This window comes from Morone saxatilis, unplaced genomic scaffold, assembly GCF_004916995.1.
Source record: "Morone saxatilis isolate NCDOM2014 unplaced genomic scaffold, NCSU_SB_2.0 Contig19, whole genome shotgun sequence".
NCBI lineage: Eukaryota > Metazoa > Chordata > Actinopteri > Moronidae > Morone > Morone saxatilis.
The window spans coordinates 7,324,235-7,338,483 of record NW_023339751.1 but is presented as its reverse complement, the minus strand read 5'-3'; the positions used below and the strand labels follow the sequence as shown (position 1 = coordinate 7,338,483).

The following is a 14,249-nucleotide window of genomic DNA, read 5'->3' as shown; positions in this document are numbered from 1 at the left end:
GTCTGTCTGTCTGTCTGTCTGCTAACTAGTTCATTTGTTTAGCTTTTTTAAGCATGTATCCATTACTTTTAGTTTTAGCTATGTCAATCATTTATCTCAGAACTTTTTGCTAACTATTCAACTGTTTATCTATTACATTTTAGCAAACTAGTTTTCACACACTCACACAATCACAATATTGTTTGGGTGTTTTAATCAAATTGTTAATAATTACTACTACTACTACTACTACTACTACTACTACTACTACTACTACTACAACAAAGTTTCCACATATCCTCTGGCAACCAATCTGGAATCAATGACCTAAACTTAATCATCAGTCAACATCCTGAATGATAGGTATTATTCTTTAAGAACCGTCTCCTTTATTGTCTCCAAACATAATGAAGGGCGGGAGGTCTGAAATACGACAGGGACATGACGGAATGATTTAACCAACATACTTGAATTGTGATGCTGAGATGAAACATAGGAAATGACTCAGCTTTTGTTCTTCTTTCCTTTTTTTTTTGTCCAGAGTCGAGAGGAGGAGATGGGAGACAGAGTGTGGCAGGTCCAGAAAGAACTGGAGGAGTTGCAAGGAAGGACCCAGGGCACTGCTGAGGTACAAACATTTCTGACCCGTGTTCACCAGGTCAGCAAACATCTGCGATTGGTGTCACAACTGTTTAATGTATTAGGGACATTTTTCCATTTACACAGCTGTGGAGGTTCATACCTGCAGCTATTAAAGTCCATTATATACGAGACTGGAGGTTTAGATTAAATTTATATAGTGATTCTGTTGAAATCATAAGTCATCTCACAGTGGCTGCATGAAGTCACTTCTTTTCAGCTCCCTCTCCTGCTGCTCTGGGAGAGGCTGTAGTCTGATGGAAGCATTACTTGTTTTGAATGACAGCCTAATCCGGACACATTTTTGTGTCCTAACTACAAGGCCTTTTCAGATACCTTTTTAATATTTGAAAGTTCACATCCAGGTTAACAGACTTAGTAGTTACCAGCAATCTTTTCCTTTGTCTTGCTTCATAATTGAAGGATTCCGACTCAGAGCTCAGGGACAATTTGCTTACATACTTTGCTCTGATCAGTCTCTCGCTCAAGTCGTGTGGCTGCTCTCCAAAGCGCGCCGGATCCTGCGAAGCTCGTTTGAATCGCTCAGGAATGTTGTCCTCGAGAAACAGAGATTGTAAGGCAGCAGCCAGCCTCAGTCCCTGTTCTCAATTATCATCATATGAAGTGATTCTAAAGCCTCAGATTTATACTACAGCAACACTCACATGCAAGATGTGCATGCTGGAAAGGGGCCAGATAGGACAAAAGTACTCCAGGGAGATGTTTTACCCAGGTGTTGAGGTGCCATGAGACCCCTGCGCTGATTCTTCTACCTTTACACTATGTCCAGATGCACACAAACAAAGAATTACACTGCTCTCTCTGCTACATTTTTCCCTGGTGAGGTAATAATTTTATGGGTGGATTGTATGAGTTTATGCTCAGGGAGGCCTTTCCTTACCACGGGCCTCACAAACCATTCTTCATTTCGACAGTGGGTCAGTGTGTCTCTCCATTGAGACAGCAGCTCTCAAGTCCGCTTATAGAGGTTCAAGTCCCGTTTAGTCTGTATGTGCAGCACCAAACCAACAGTGTGTTAGTCTCTTAGTACCCAAAGTGGTCACAAAATATATACCAGTAGTTTTTGTTTGTTTTTTTTAATGCTAAATAATAATAAATAAATAAGACACTGGACACTGTAGCATTTAGGAAACATTACCCAGACACAACTAATTGGTCTGTTTGTTGGAAACTATTTTCAGTAGTTGATTATTGATGAGTTTTTAATAGTTTATGGACAGTGGAGCTCTATGGCACAGAGCAATGAGCTATTATGGCTTCAACAGTACTGCACTACTGGGATCAATTTATTGCTGGTTTTGGTCTTTTCATGGGATTTGTTTACAATAAGATACATGTGAAGTAATAGTAAAAATAATAATATATACATTCAGTAAGTTCAGGAAGTCTGCTGATATTTTATAAATTCAATTCTAACGTATACTTCACTTTTGTCTTATTTATTTACAGATGAGTGTGGAAGAACTGCAGGTATGTTTGCTGGTTCCAGTCTCACTGGTTTCACTGTTTCTAGGATTCATATCATTTAGGCCCATTACCACTGTATTGTAATTGTTTAATCAAGAAAACATTGATAGGCACATACAGTTTGTGCATTACAGTACTTGTAATACAAACCTTCCACTTCTCACCAACATTAATGTTCTGTCCTTCTCTACCTCAGGCTCAGCTGGCCGAGAAGACGACTTTGCTGAGTGAGGCTCGGCTGAAGGAGCAGGGCTTTGTTGAGCGAGTGAGTGTCGGGTCGTGTGTGTGTGTGTGCTGTCGTTGTGGTGTTGTGTGTTCCGTGTGCTGTGGTGTCGTGTGTGTGTAGTGTGTTCGTGCGTCTGTTCGTGTGTGTGTGTGTGCTTCGTTGTGTTCGTGTGACCATTCGTGTGTCTCGTGTTCGTCGTGTGTCGTGATGTGCGATTATCGATGTGTCTCGTGTGTTCGTGTGTGTTCTTCACTGGGGGACAAGTGAACAACAAATCCCATGCAGTGTATTCCCAGGATTTTGTGGCCCCCGGCAGGAGAAGCTACTTCTCTCCTGCTGCATCAACTTCATTACACAACACATCTGTTTACATTTGGTTTAACCCTATAAACAATCAGAGCAGCGCGTCCCACAGTTTTTCTCACACACGTCGTTCTCACAATAACCCCCCGAGGATGATCAACAAAATGCTGTGTTCATGTCTTTTGCAACAATTACGCTAATGTATAGAAGCCCGCTAGGGTCAAATGGCTTTTTTTTGGTTCATCATTAATCTGTGCATGCTTGTGTGTTTCTCCACGGTAGATTCACTCGCTTGAGGACAAGATTAAATGTTTCCACCGAAGCACTGTTGTAACTCACCTCGGGAGCACATTCAAAGGTAATGTTAACACCATGAATCACTTAGTTCTGCTTCTTTAGCCAATTTCCTTCTAGATCAGCACAACATGCAAAATGCTTGAACACATGCAATGTCATGAGAAACATAAACTACAAACACCTATAAGACAGGTTAACTAACTTTTCTTATTGTACTAGGTTGTTTTTTTTAACACAGAATTACATATTGTATTACCATATGAATTTTATAGTTATTGCCCACGGTGTCTAGTTGTTCTGTGGGATCTTAGAGTTTTAAAAACCCTACCAGCAATCTGCCAGTCCCCACATCTCTTCATGGACCAGAGATGCAGATTCTGTATAGATGATGATGTGTGGTCTGGTTTAACTTTGCTTTTGAGGATATTTTGCACCACTAAGCTCGATCTTTGGCTTACTGGTTCAGATTGGAGCTGCGGTTATAATTTGGGTTTGGTTAAGGTTAGACTAAAGGTTATGGTTAGCCATATAACCACTGTGGTTAAGGTTAGGGTAAGCCTCTTAGTGCTGACTGTAAGTCAATGCAGTATCCTCAAGTATATCGTAAACTGAACACGGTGTGTGTGTGGAGAGCGATGGGGGAGACTGAGTGAATTCTACCCTCCTTCCCTGCTGGTGTAATAAAGAGAATCTGCTGTCAGAAGGGGGGCGGTGAAGAAGCCATCCTTGGATTTAATGGGTTTTGCAGATTGTGGTCTTAACGTTCCCGCACAGGAGCTTGCAGCGCACAGACTTTGAGCATGTGTGTTGAAACCTCTACTTTCAACACACATGCTATATCCAACCTTCCTTTGTCCTGTATGTGAACTACAGTATGTATTAGTGGTAATATATAAGTGATTTCCGCTCATTATGAATCTGTTGGGCCTACATTTGTGGTTTCAGGTGGAGGGGCTGATCAGAAAGCTGTAGATATTTGCCTTCATGTGTGTAGCTCCCTGATTGGTAGGGTATTAGGCTCAGCGAGGGCAACCCAGGGTCAGCAGGAAAAAGCCTGTGGGATTTACTGGTGACCCAGAACGTCATGCAAGAGATCAAAGAGTTTGTTGCACTTCTCTATTACCTTTTCCTTCCTCCAATCGCGCTATCTTTCTTGCAACAAGCTTTTGGACATTTTATGTCTTCTGAATGATTATTCCAGATAAGCTGAGCGCAAGTGGGTGTTGTTCCATATTAAAGACCTGATGGGGATATTTCAGTGGTAGCAGCAGTAGTCTTTAAGTGTTCCCATCCGTATCCACACTGCAGCACAGTTTCCTATTCATAGTTTTTAGAGGAATAATGGTGTGATAGCTTTGGGCAGAGAATTAAACACGTTCATTCTTTAACTCTGGCGGTATTAATGTGCTCCTGCTGAGCCTTGTCATTCTTTCCTGTACTTATAGCTGGTGCTTAATTTGAACCCATACCTGTGCAGAAAGTGGCTCTGTATATGGTTGCTAACACAAACATGATGCTCTGGGTTGTTTTGTTGTTGTTTGTCAGAACTTAGCTGGAGTATTTGACAGTGACAGGCATTGGTGTATACTAGTCTTACGTTAAAACTGGACAAGAAAAATAAACACTGTACATCTGAAAAACAAAATTGTAATGTTTTTCGTTACTATATTTTCTCTCTTTTACCAGCCAGACCTAATTAACATAGTTTCATGAAAACACATACAATTAATTGACAACAACAGAAGAGGCATGAAAGAGAGTGAAGCTTGACTATTAACAGTTGAATTATTCATGAAATATCAGAATACGACAGCTAATTACTGAAGTTTTCCTCATGTATGCACTATAGTGGGACTGACCAGGTTTCAGATGATTAATTGGCTGTTTTTGCTTTCTTTTACAGATCCTGCATTTAACAGCACCGATGCACTCTCAGAAGCCACTGAGATGGAGTACCTGAGGAAGGTGTTGTTTGAATACATGATGGGACGGGAAACAAAAGTATGTCTTTTTTGTCTTTTCTTACATTATTGTAAACAAAAAATATTGCATGATCTTTTGTATGATTACATTTTTTCTGTATTCTTTCTGTTTTTTAATATTTCTTAATATCAGACATTGAATACCTTTCTCCATCTTAATAAATGTTTGGTTGACTGTGAAAACACCAGAAACAACAATGAAAGTAATTTAACAGGCGTATGACAAACGCACAGCAGCAGACGGGCGTCTCCAAGCACACCTGTTAATTTGGTTTTTGTATGTGCAGCAAAATGCAAAAGGGCTGGGTGAAGGTGAATATAGATAGATATGTTGATCAGTACACTGTCGGTCAATCACATCACCGCTCTTACAGCTCTAAAACAGCTGAGCCAATCAGAGCATGACCACAGCAGCTCAACAGATTTCTTCAGGAAAACATGTTGTTATCTGGACGTTGCATGTGAACACACAGGACCACAAATCTGCAGCCAGAGGCAGATGGTGTGGTCTTTTTTATTTAATTTCAACAAAGATGATAGAATTCCATTTTCAAAAAAGAAAAAAGGTTTGAAGACATTTGTGCTTAGTTAAAACGGTTTATTTACATTTGAAATATTTAGTTTGTTGCTGTTGATAAAATCGCCAATGTGGCAGCAGAGTGACACCAGAAGCAGACCTGGTTCTGAGACGTCCTTTAATACTACAAATACAATAAAACATTTTCCACCAAAGTATGCCTCGCCTTGCGCTGCCTCATTTGAATAAACCTCCAACCTGTTTGCACCTTTCCTCCCACCTGTGGAAAATGCCACGCAGACGAGCAAAGCGAATTTCAAGATATCAAAAAGATTGAAAAAAAAAAAAAGAGTGCTGCTTGTGCCAGTTGTTGCGCCACCACGAAATTAGGGCCCCATGACTAATCATTCTTTCCCTAACAAAGACTTTCATTGTAATTTCTAAATATGTAAGGATGTGGTCAATAAACTAAACCAAACCATTTAAAAACCACCAGATTGGAACAAGAACGGATGATATCAGAGAGTAAAGCCATCCCTATTTGTTACAGCGAGGTACCCAGTGACCTCCATCTGCCACACAAAACATGAGAGCATCTAGGACGCCATATAAAAGTCACGTTGTGTCCAGTCTTCTTGGGTAAAATTAACAGTGATCTCCTTAATTAACAGTGCTGTTGACATGGTCCTAAAGACAGCGGGATTTTCCCAGCTCCTCAGCAAACAGTTAGTCTTTATAGCAACATGGCAGACCTCCCCTGTGTGGAGGATGTCCCCCAGGCTGCCTGCTAGCGCATACATCTTGCATGACGCAGACTTGCCATTTAAAGACATGCTGGCCTTGTTTAGTGTTAGTCGAGTGGTAAGGTTTCCTACACAGCAGCCCTGTTTCTGATTATCCCACTGTGTTTATGGGGAAATGCATGCACCCTGGCAGATAGGCCTGGAGTTTATTTTTTGTTTTTTTTGATAATTGTCTCAGATCGTGGTGTCAAAGGTAGGGGGTTAGTGTATCTGGTGTTTGTGAAAGGGACATTGGAAAATTGTTTGTAACATATGTGACGCATGTGTTAAAAATAAATATTTGACGCTGAAAAAAATGAATGTGGGAGATGAAATTCGTTACGTTTTTTTTATATATTTATTTGCTTCTCATCCACAGACGATGGCCAAAGTAATTACCTCGATGCTCAAGTTTCCTCCTGACCAAGCGCAAAAGGTTTTGGACAAAGAAGACTCAAAAGCGATTGTAAGCATCTGTTTACCTGCTGAGGAAACTTTCACTAAAGTCACCTCAGTCCTCTTGAAATTTAAAAACCCATAACTGTAATTCTTTATTTACAATTGCATGAATAATTGAATTAATTTCATGTGTCCCTCCACAGCCTTGGTTACGATGAGGCTCTGATTGATTTATGAACTTTTGGGATGAAAATCTGCTGCTGCTGCTACTGCTGCGAGGGGGAAGACGCCATGGATTGTTAAGCCCTTCCCGCATTTCAATGTCATTTTAATGCGCTGTGTGGGTGTCGTAGGTGTGTTGAGCACACGCTGGGCATCAGAGTATGTATCTGTTGTGTGTGTGTTGTGTGTGTGTGTGTGTGTGTGTGTGTTGTGTGTGTGTGTGTGTGTGTGGTGCTGTATGTATGAATATATCTGAAGGTATGAGGGAATTAGAGAATATGCCAGAAACACAAATCTTCCATGAATCCAGTTTTACTCTGAAATTAAGTTTGTTAATTTATATGTTTTAGATTTAAGTTGAATTGTTTTGTTTTGATTTTAGAATGTGTTTATACAGATTGGCTTGTGCAATAAATTATATCATTATCACGTATTGACGCTGACAGGTCAGTTGATTTATAGGTTTCTGTGTTGTGCTGTTGTCTGAATCACTTCCTCTGTAAAACTGTAAACGACCCTTTAACTGTGCACTCGCACCACATTAAGATCTACTGGCCTCTGGACCTTGTTTGTTTTACACAGCTTTTCTATGCTTTATATTTTGTCACTGACATAGAAACGTAAAAAAACACGAACTGTAAATTGTACTATGATTATTAAAACTGTACTATAGGGCACTACATTTTCAGACTAACAGATTAAATCCTATTTACAGAACACCTTTTGTCACTCCTTTATCCTCATTATCATACAGTATCTTACGTGGTGAATCCAATAGCTTATCTCATTAGCTGGTGTTACATTGTTTAGCCTGTCTGACGGAGAGTAAAGTATGATGACATCCTGTTGAAATAGACATGTGGAATGCAGACATCTGGGTTTCAAAGATCTTGTTGGTAGTGGGTCAGATACTTCAACAGGGGTAACCTTTGTTTGACCTTTATTTCTTTCCTCCACTACAAAAATGCAGTTTTGTGAAGGGAATAGTGGGAACCATCATTTAAAGAGAATCAGATTAAACTTTATTGGTCAAGTATTTTTGTCACTCTCAATATAGGAGGCTAGAAATACAAACCTACTGTATAATGAAACAAATACTCTAATAAAGTACACTTTATGGCTAAAATTCCCCTCCATAAATGTTTAAAAATAAATATTTTGTCTGACCAAAGAAAAATAAGTAAAAAATGCTTAGAATTACACCTATTCTCTGTCAGAATATGTGAATATTAGTAAATGAGTTGCACATTTGATCAGCAAATGACACAAAGTTTTTCTTATACTCTTAAACTCAGATTTGAGGTGACCACAGAGAAACTTTACACATTCAGCAGATGAATTTCATCCTTATAGTGACAAACTGCGCATATTGTACATCGTTCTGCACAGTGAATTAATAAGCTGTTTTTTATAACAGCAGAGAACAGATTTATAGGAGGATACAAATACAGACATTCACCTAAACAAATGTAAGAAAATCTAAAAAACAGCTGGCCTATTAGACAGGCAAAGAGCTGGACAACAAACCTCTTAATGTACAGGTCAGATTGTTAGTGTGTGCTCGCATTGTGGTACAGCACAGGTAATGCTGGAATGAGTCCATGACATATTGTATGGATTATAAGTGACTATACACAGAGGTGCTTTATGTGCTTATGACTGAATATGTACGTTATATATAGAGTGCTTAGTCGTAAATATGACACTGAATAATTGGTATTGTATAGGCCATATAACACTGTAATCGAGTGTTTCTAAACTGAGGGACCCCCACAAGATGTATTATGTTTATTTTTCAATCTCTCATTTAATCTTTGCCCTTTTCTTGTAAATCACAACGACTCTAAAAAGCGTTCAAATTAAATAAGGAAATTTAAATCAGTCTTTGGTTGACTGGTCACAACATTGCTTTAGTTCAAGAGGACAGTGGAAGAAACCACATCAGAGGGGTCTCTCATTTTGAAAAACGTTGCTCTCCCCCTCTCTTATGTCTTATTATAAAGGTTTTGAAGTCCTTAGAACAGTTTGCTCATATCATTGTGTAACTGTGCAGAGGAATTGCACAACCCCTGATTCAAACTGAGAATCTCAGATCTTGAATGAGTATAAATCAATAAACTTCTCATTAAAAATAGAGCCTTTCTTCTTTTTTAATGAAAATGAAGATGTTACTGAGTTCATTGTGAGTGGAAAACATTAGGTGGCAGCAGTGCGCCCTCATCTCTCAGTTTAGGTGAGTAGAGCCCCCAAAGCCCACGGGTGAAATGTGATGCTTTGCGCCTCAAAACCATTTGCGTCTCTCCATGACCGCGTTACCCGTGTTAGTGCACCAGAATAAAAGCACAAGTTCCGCTTTCACCTTTCACAATAAAAAAAACCTTCAAGAGTTTGAGCGGTTAAACCAGCAGCTATGCTTTTATTTTCAGCAACACGTCTTTTATTTCCGTTCTTATCCCGGCGACCTCTTCTCAACTTGACGCAACTGACCGCATTTATCTCCACGACAGGGAGCCTGCGAGCAACAACTTTCTCAGATTGACACAGAATGGAGAGAAGCTGACGCACCGTTATTTACCGGACCGTTAACTTTCCTCCTCAAGCTTTTCCTCATGCCATCGCAGCCTACATGCTGCGCTAGACTAGGAAGAAACAAGTGAGAGATAGTTTTGTAACAGTTTGACCACTGAAGAGCTGACAATTCCTCCTTATTGTTTTTTTTCCCCCTTTATTCTTTTTGGACACTTTCACCGCGTTATTACGCATGATGCGCAAAGGGATGGCTTCACTTCGGAGGCAAAAAACGGGATTACAAAATGTTTTTTATGTCTGTCTCTCTATTTCAGTGGCTTATTCTTACAATATAGACTTAGAACATCCTTTGGTGTTCCGAGGACCAAATTCTAGTTTTTTTGGGTATTCTGTGCTGGAGCATTATCATGACAACACACGCTGGTGAGTCCCATCTTGTTATGTTCCTGGGAATGCTGTAATTTTCTGTCAGTGATGCAATGAATTTGTACTTTTGAAGCAAAAGTTAACGTGTCTCCAGAGCTCAGGCTGCATCCACACCCAATAAATGCAGAACAATCATGTGTAAAAGCAATCTCTGTTCGTGCAGTAACTTTTTCTGCAGGCGACAGATTTTCTTTTTTTATATAAAGGTTTTCAGTGACACAGATTTAAGATACTGTAAGGTGTGTCGGCTGTGTCCCATCCTCTCCACTCTCCTCATGTCTGCAGGGTAATAGTGGGGGCTCCGAGGGCAAACTCGACCTACAGTAGCTCTGTGCACTCTCCTGGAGCTGTATATAAGTGTCGAGTTCACAGCAACCCGGAGCGACGCTGCACAGAGATGGATCTGGGCAGAGGTCAGTCACCGCTGCATGCAGCAGGAATACAAGAGCATATATACACTAACTGCAACCTCAGACATGCACTCACACACAACTACACAGCTGTGTGTGAGTGTGTGATAATTAAGAAATGAACACAGAAAAGTTCACTATTTGATGCAGTACAGTACACACACACACACATGCTGGCCTTCCCTGCAGCTTTTTCTTGTCCACTCTTTGCATAAACTCCCCGAAGCATCTGTTTTGTTTTATCAGAATAATGCAGCCTTATCCTGCTACTCTTAACAGTGCTACAGTTGTTCTTTCAGTTCTCAACCTGCTATATGAAGAAAAGAAAAGGGGTTTTCTGTGTGCAGAGGTCCATAAATATTTTGAGAAATATGATTAATGCCCCTGCTAATATTTTCCAAGCACGTGAGCCAAAAAGTTGAGTTTCAACCCCCCCCAAAAAAAAATCCCCCCAAAACCCCCAGCAGCTCTGTTCTTGTGGTCAAGAAAGCCGGGCTGCAGGCATGGCTTTAATATTAACACCCGTGCTCAGTCAATGTGTCACCAAAAGACAAAAAACAATATATTATGACAATGAGTGCATTCGTCTTGGTGCTCAGTGAACTGCATGGACCAGAGGACCTGGACTCCAATGGGCCTCTGGGAACCTGCAGCACACTGACACTGAGCACTGAGACACTGAAACACTCAGAGCTACATGCCATTGTCCTGAATCAATTGTCTTCGGGGAGAAAGAGAATAAAACTTGGGGAAAGGGGGGGCAAGTAAGGGAAATATCTGTTATTTAAGATTTGGACTCCTAAAAAGAAAAACTGTCCAGTGCTGTGGATCTTTTTCTTGGTTTTATTCTACGAATTATGCATATTTATGTTGATGTTACTTTTACCGAATGTATGTTCTCAATTATCTTTATGATTTATGGTCTTCACAAACTGGTCCAGTTATAGCATTAAGTGGTCAAAGATACACAGAAGTAAATCATACAGTAAAATATTTGCTATTTGGACATGTGTAGGTTGACTTCTGACCAAACAATACATTGATTAATTAAGTCAAGTAAAATCAAGTAATTGGTTTATTAAAGGAGCATTATTTGTATCCCTAAAGCGATCCTTATAAAAAATATTGTTTATATTATTTATGTTATATGTTGATATAAAAAAAATACAGTGTCACTGTGCTATACTTAACGTCATAACTGTACAGTAACAGAAGGGTTGTTGTGAAATCTTCAGATAAGCAAAAAAACATTGCCTTGATCTACAGTACTTCAAACTGTCAACTGTGTAAAAAACAGTCAGATATTCAGCAGAAATAAAGAATAAAACCCGGAACTGAAAAAGCTGACAATGACTGCCAAGTAACAAGTTACTTGCTCCAAGACATCCTCTGTCTTGATGAGTCAATGTCTGCAAACTGCTCTCATTGTCTTTCAGGAAACAAGCCGAGAGAGTCTTGTGGGAAGACGTGCCAGGGAGACAGGGATGACGAGTGGATGGGGGTCAGCCTGGCCCGCCAGGACAGAGCCAACGGCAAAATACTGGTGAGTTCAGGGACGCGCCAGTCACTTCACTAAATTGTTTAATGTAAACCATGTACACTCGTAAAAACAGACCTGATTATACCGACATCATTGTTACAAATGTCTTACCATGAACCGCACTGTTAAACCACAGCTGGTCTCAACATTACAGCCCTCCTTTAGCAAAAAGGCCTTTTCCTTCCATTCTGAGTTACATGCTTACAAGCTCTGAAATGGAAGTAAAAACAGAACTTAAGTAAGTTTTTTTTTTTTTTTTTTGGCTATTCAGAGCTGGGGTAACAACTAAAGTCAGACAGATTTGGAAACTGCTGCGTGGTTACATAATACTGTGAAACATTTACCTCGTGTTTGGAGTTGGACAAGTCAGTGGAATAGGTTTTGTCAAGAGTAGATTGTTGTTTATGAAAATTGAGAGAGGGATTTAGAGAAATAGACTAACTAGTGGTGCTAATCCCAGAGGTGCTCGGCTGGGTATTTGCACAGAGATCATAGGGCAGCTGGCAGAGTTTGTTTAGGCTTCAGCCCCTCTGCGGTGATCCCGTCCAAGGGCAGCCTTTCATTAAACGTTAACCCCCCCGCCTCCTGTGTGGTAGGTAGCGAGGGAACTAGCAGACTTCCAGGACAATTTAAAGGGTGACCAGTGGACTGAAAAACTCATGAAACACTCATGACAGGTGTGAATGTGCTTGAATACCTGTTGCTGATTGACCTCCTCCTCTGGGAGTAAAAAAAAATCATAAGAATTCCTCCCTCCACAGGCGTCCAGATAACTGTTTGGCCGGTAAACCTCTATTCCTTTCAATATGTTTGTCTTTGGTGCACTTTTTTTGTACCTCAGTGGAATGTAATGGTTTGATTTTCAAACCATTACCCTTGGCTTGACTCGTCGGTCAGGCCGTCAAAATTGGAGGACTTCTTGGAGTTGTCAGTCTTGGGGATTCGAGCGTAGAGTTGTAGAACAGCAAACATGGTTACGATAAAAGAAAGTTATGGCTTTCCAGAGCCACGTGTTGCTGTGCCTCTCTAAAGCACAAAGATGTTTTTTTTTTAATTCTCATCTGAATGGACTCACGTTTCTGTGCAACAGGAGGAAAACGGCTGCTTGGCAGATGTGTATTTTGGTGATTTCATCTGTGCTTTCAGTGGAGCCTGTGTTTGTGACCAGTGAGCCCTTTAACTGAACAGGAACATGACAACAGCACAGGCTCCATACTCCAAACATAAAAGCCTTCTTTGCTGCGTCAACAGAACTCATCAGCTGCTTGCAAGAGCTCCTTTTTGCTATGTTTATGTCAGCTGATTGATTTTTTTTTTTAAGAATCTGCCTCTACTCAAGAGGGAGAATTCATGCTGCATTGCTACTACTGTTGGCTAAGCTGTCCTTTGAAACACAAGTGTTTCTCAACACTTCTTCCAGACAGTCATCTGACGCTCTGTGTGCGCCCACGATCTGCTGAACTCTTATATTCATTTAGATTGGCTCTCTGTGTGTCTGTGTGTGTGGGGAGTGTACTGGGGGAGTTAAACAGTGCGAAGGGAAATGAAGTGAACTTTGTCCGCACAGAGGCGTCCAGATCTGTCCCTAGAGCCACAGGAGCCCCACCACCATCCCCCCCCCGGGTACTAAATTATTACCACATTTACACATTTATGTGGCCCGATTTGTGCAGAGTTTGAAATCTAGTCTATATTATCCTGTTTGCTTACCGATCTGTGGAATGAAAAACACAGCGGTGAAATATTGTGTGGAGAATTACTCACTGTCAGTTTTAGAAATGTACCCCCTGTTTCAGGAGCAGCATGATTATGTAGGAGTTTGTTCTGTGTCTTTTGATCCACTTTCTTTTTTTTGCTTTCTGAACTTTTGGCTTCTCCAGCTGCCTGTGAAGCCTGAAGGAGCAGTTTTGAAATTAAAACCTTTAAAACACAACTGTTACTGTGAAGATTTAAATTTTTATTTTTTTCGCTGCACATGAAATGCTGCTTAGGAAACACAGTTCTCAAGATGCTGTTGAGATATTCACACCACAGACCATGGCTGTTATGGTCAGGGTTATGGATGGGCTTTAATTCCCCCTCTCATTGACGATCATTTGACAGCCACAGAGACGCACTGACTCCAGCCCAGCGAGGAAGAGGATTAAACTATCAGCATGGTCAAGGAACGCCTGCTTGCAGTCTGAAAGTGTTTGTGTTTACAGACTAAACGTGTGTCTGAACTTGTTTTCCGTTCCTGCTTTTTTTCCCTTGCAGGCTTGTGCCCACCGCTGGAAGAACGTCTACTACGACTCAGAGCACATCCTTCCACACGGATACTGCTCCATCATTCCTCCCAACCTTCAGGGCAGGACGAAACCGCTCATCCCTTGTTATGAAGGTATAGTAAAGGCACTATGGCGGGCAAGCACATCACACATTTGATTTATATTTTCATTCATTTTAACCCATATGAATGACATCAACACTAGAAAAGATCAAATACATTGCTGGGAGGTCTTGTTCATTAC

At 40.6% G+C, this 14,249-nt stretch overlaps 2 protein-coding genes across 3 annotated transcripts in view; both read left to right on the top strand.

Annotated features, from left to right (window-relative positions):
• Positions 1-6,922, top strand: part of golga4 (golgin A4) — a 23,046-nt gene extending 16,124 nt beyond the window's left edge. For both annotated transcript variants that reach the window (XM_035663826.1, XM_035663825.1), the window contains 7 exons: positions 521-607; positions 2,089-2,109; positions 2,303-2,371; positions 2,918-2,993; positions 4,836-4,933; positions 6,593-6,679; positions 6,816-6,922. In XM_035663826.1, coding sequence (XP_035519719.1) covers positions 521-607; positions 2,089-2,109; positions 2,303-2,371; positions 2,918-2,993; positions 4,836-4,933; positions 6,593-6,679; positions 6,816-6,830 — 453 coding nt within the window. In that variant the 3' untranslated portion in view covers positions 6,831-6,922. The remainder of the gene's footprint in view (positions 1-520; positions 608-2,088; positions 2,110-2,302; positions 2,372-2,917; positions 2,994-4,835; positions 4,934-6,592; positions 6,680-6,815) is intronic.
• A 2,411-nt stretch (positions 6,923-9,333) lies between these two features.
• The window catches only part of itga9 (integrin, alpha 9), a 49,551-nt gene continuing 44,635 nt past the window's right edge, over positions 9,334-14,249 (top strand). The window contains exons 1-4 of the mRNA XM_035663487.1: positions 9,334-9,786; positions 10,075-10,202; positions 11,636-11,742; positions 13,996-14,119. Of these exons, the coding sequence (XP_035519380.1) occupies positions 9,596-9,786; positions 10,075-10,202; positions 11,636-11,742; positions 13,996-14,119 (550 nt within the window). The 5' untranslated portion in view covers positions 9,334-9,595. The remainder of the gene's footprint in view (positions 9,787-10,074; positions 10,203-11,635; positions 11,743-13,995; positions 14,120-14,249) is intronic.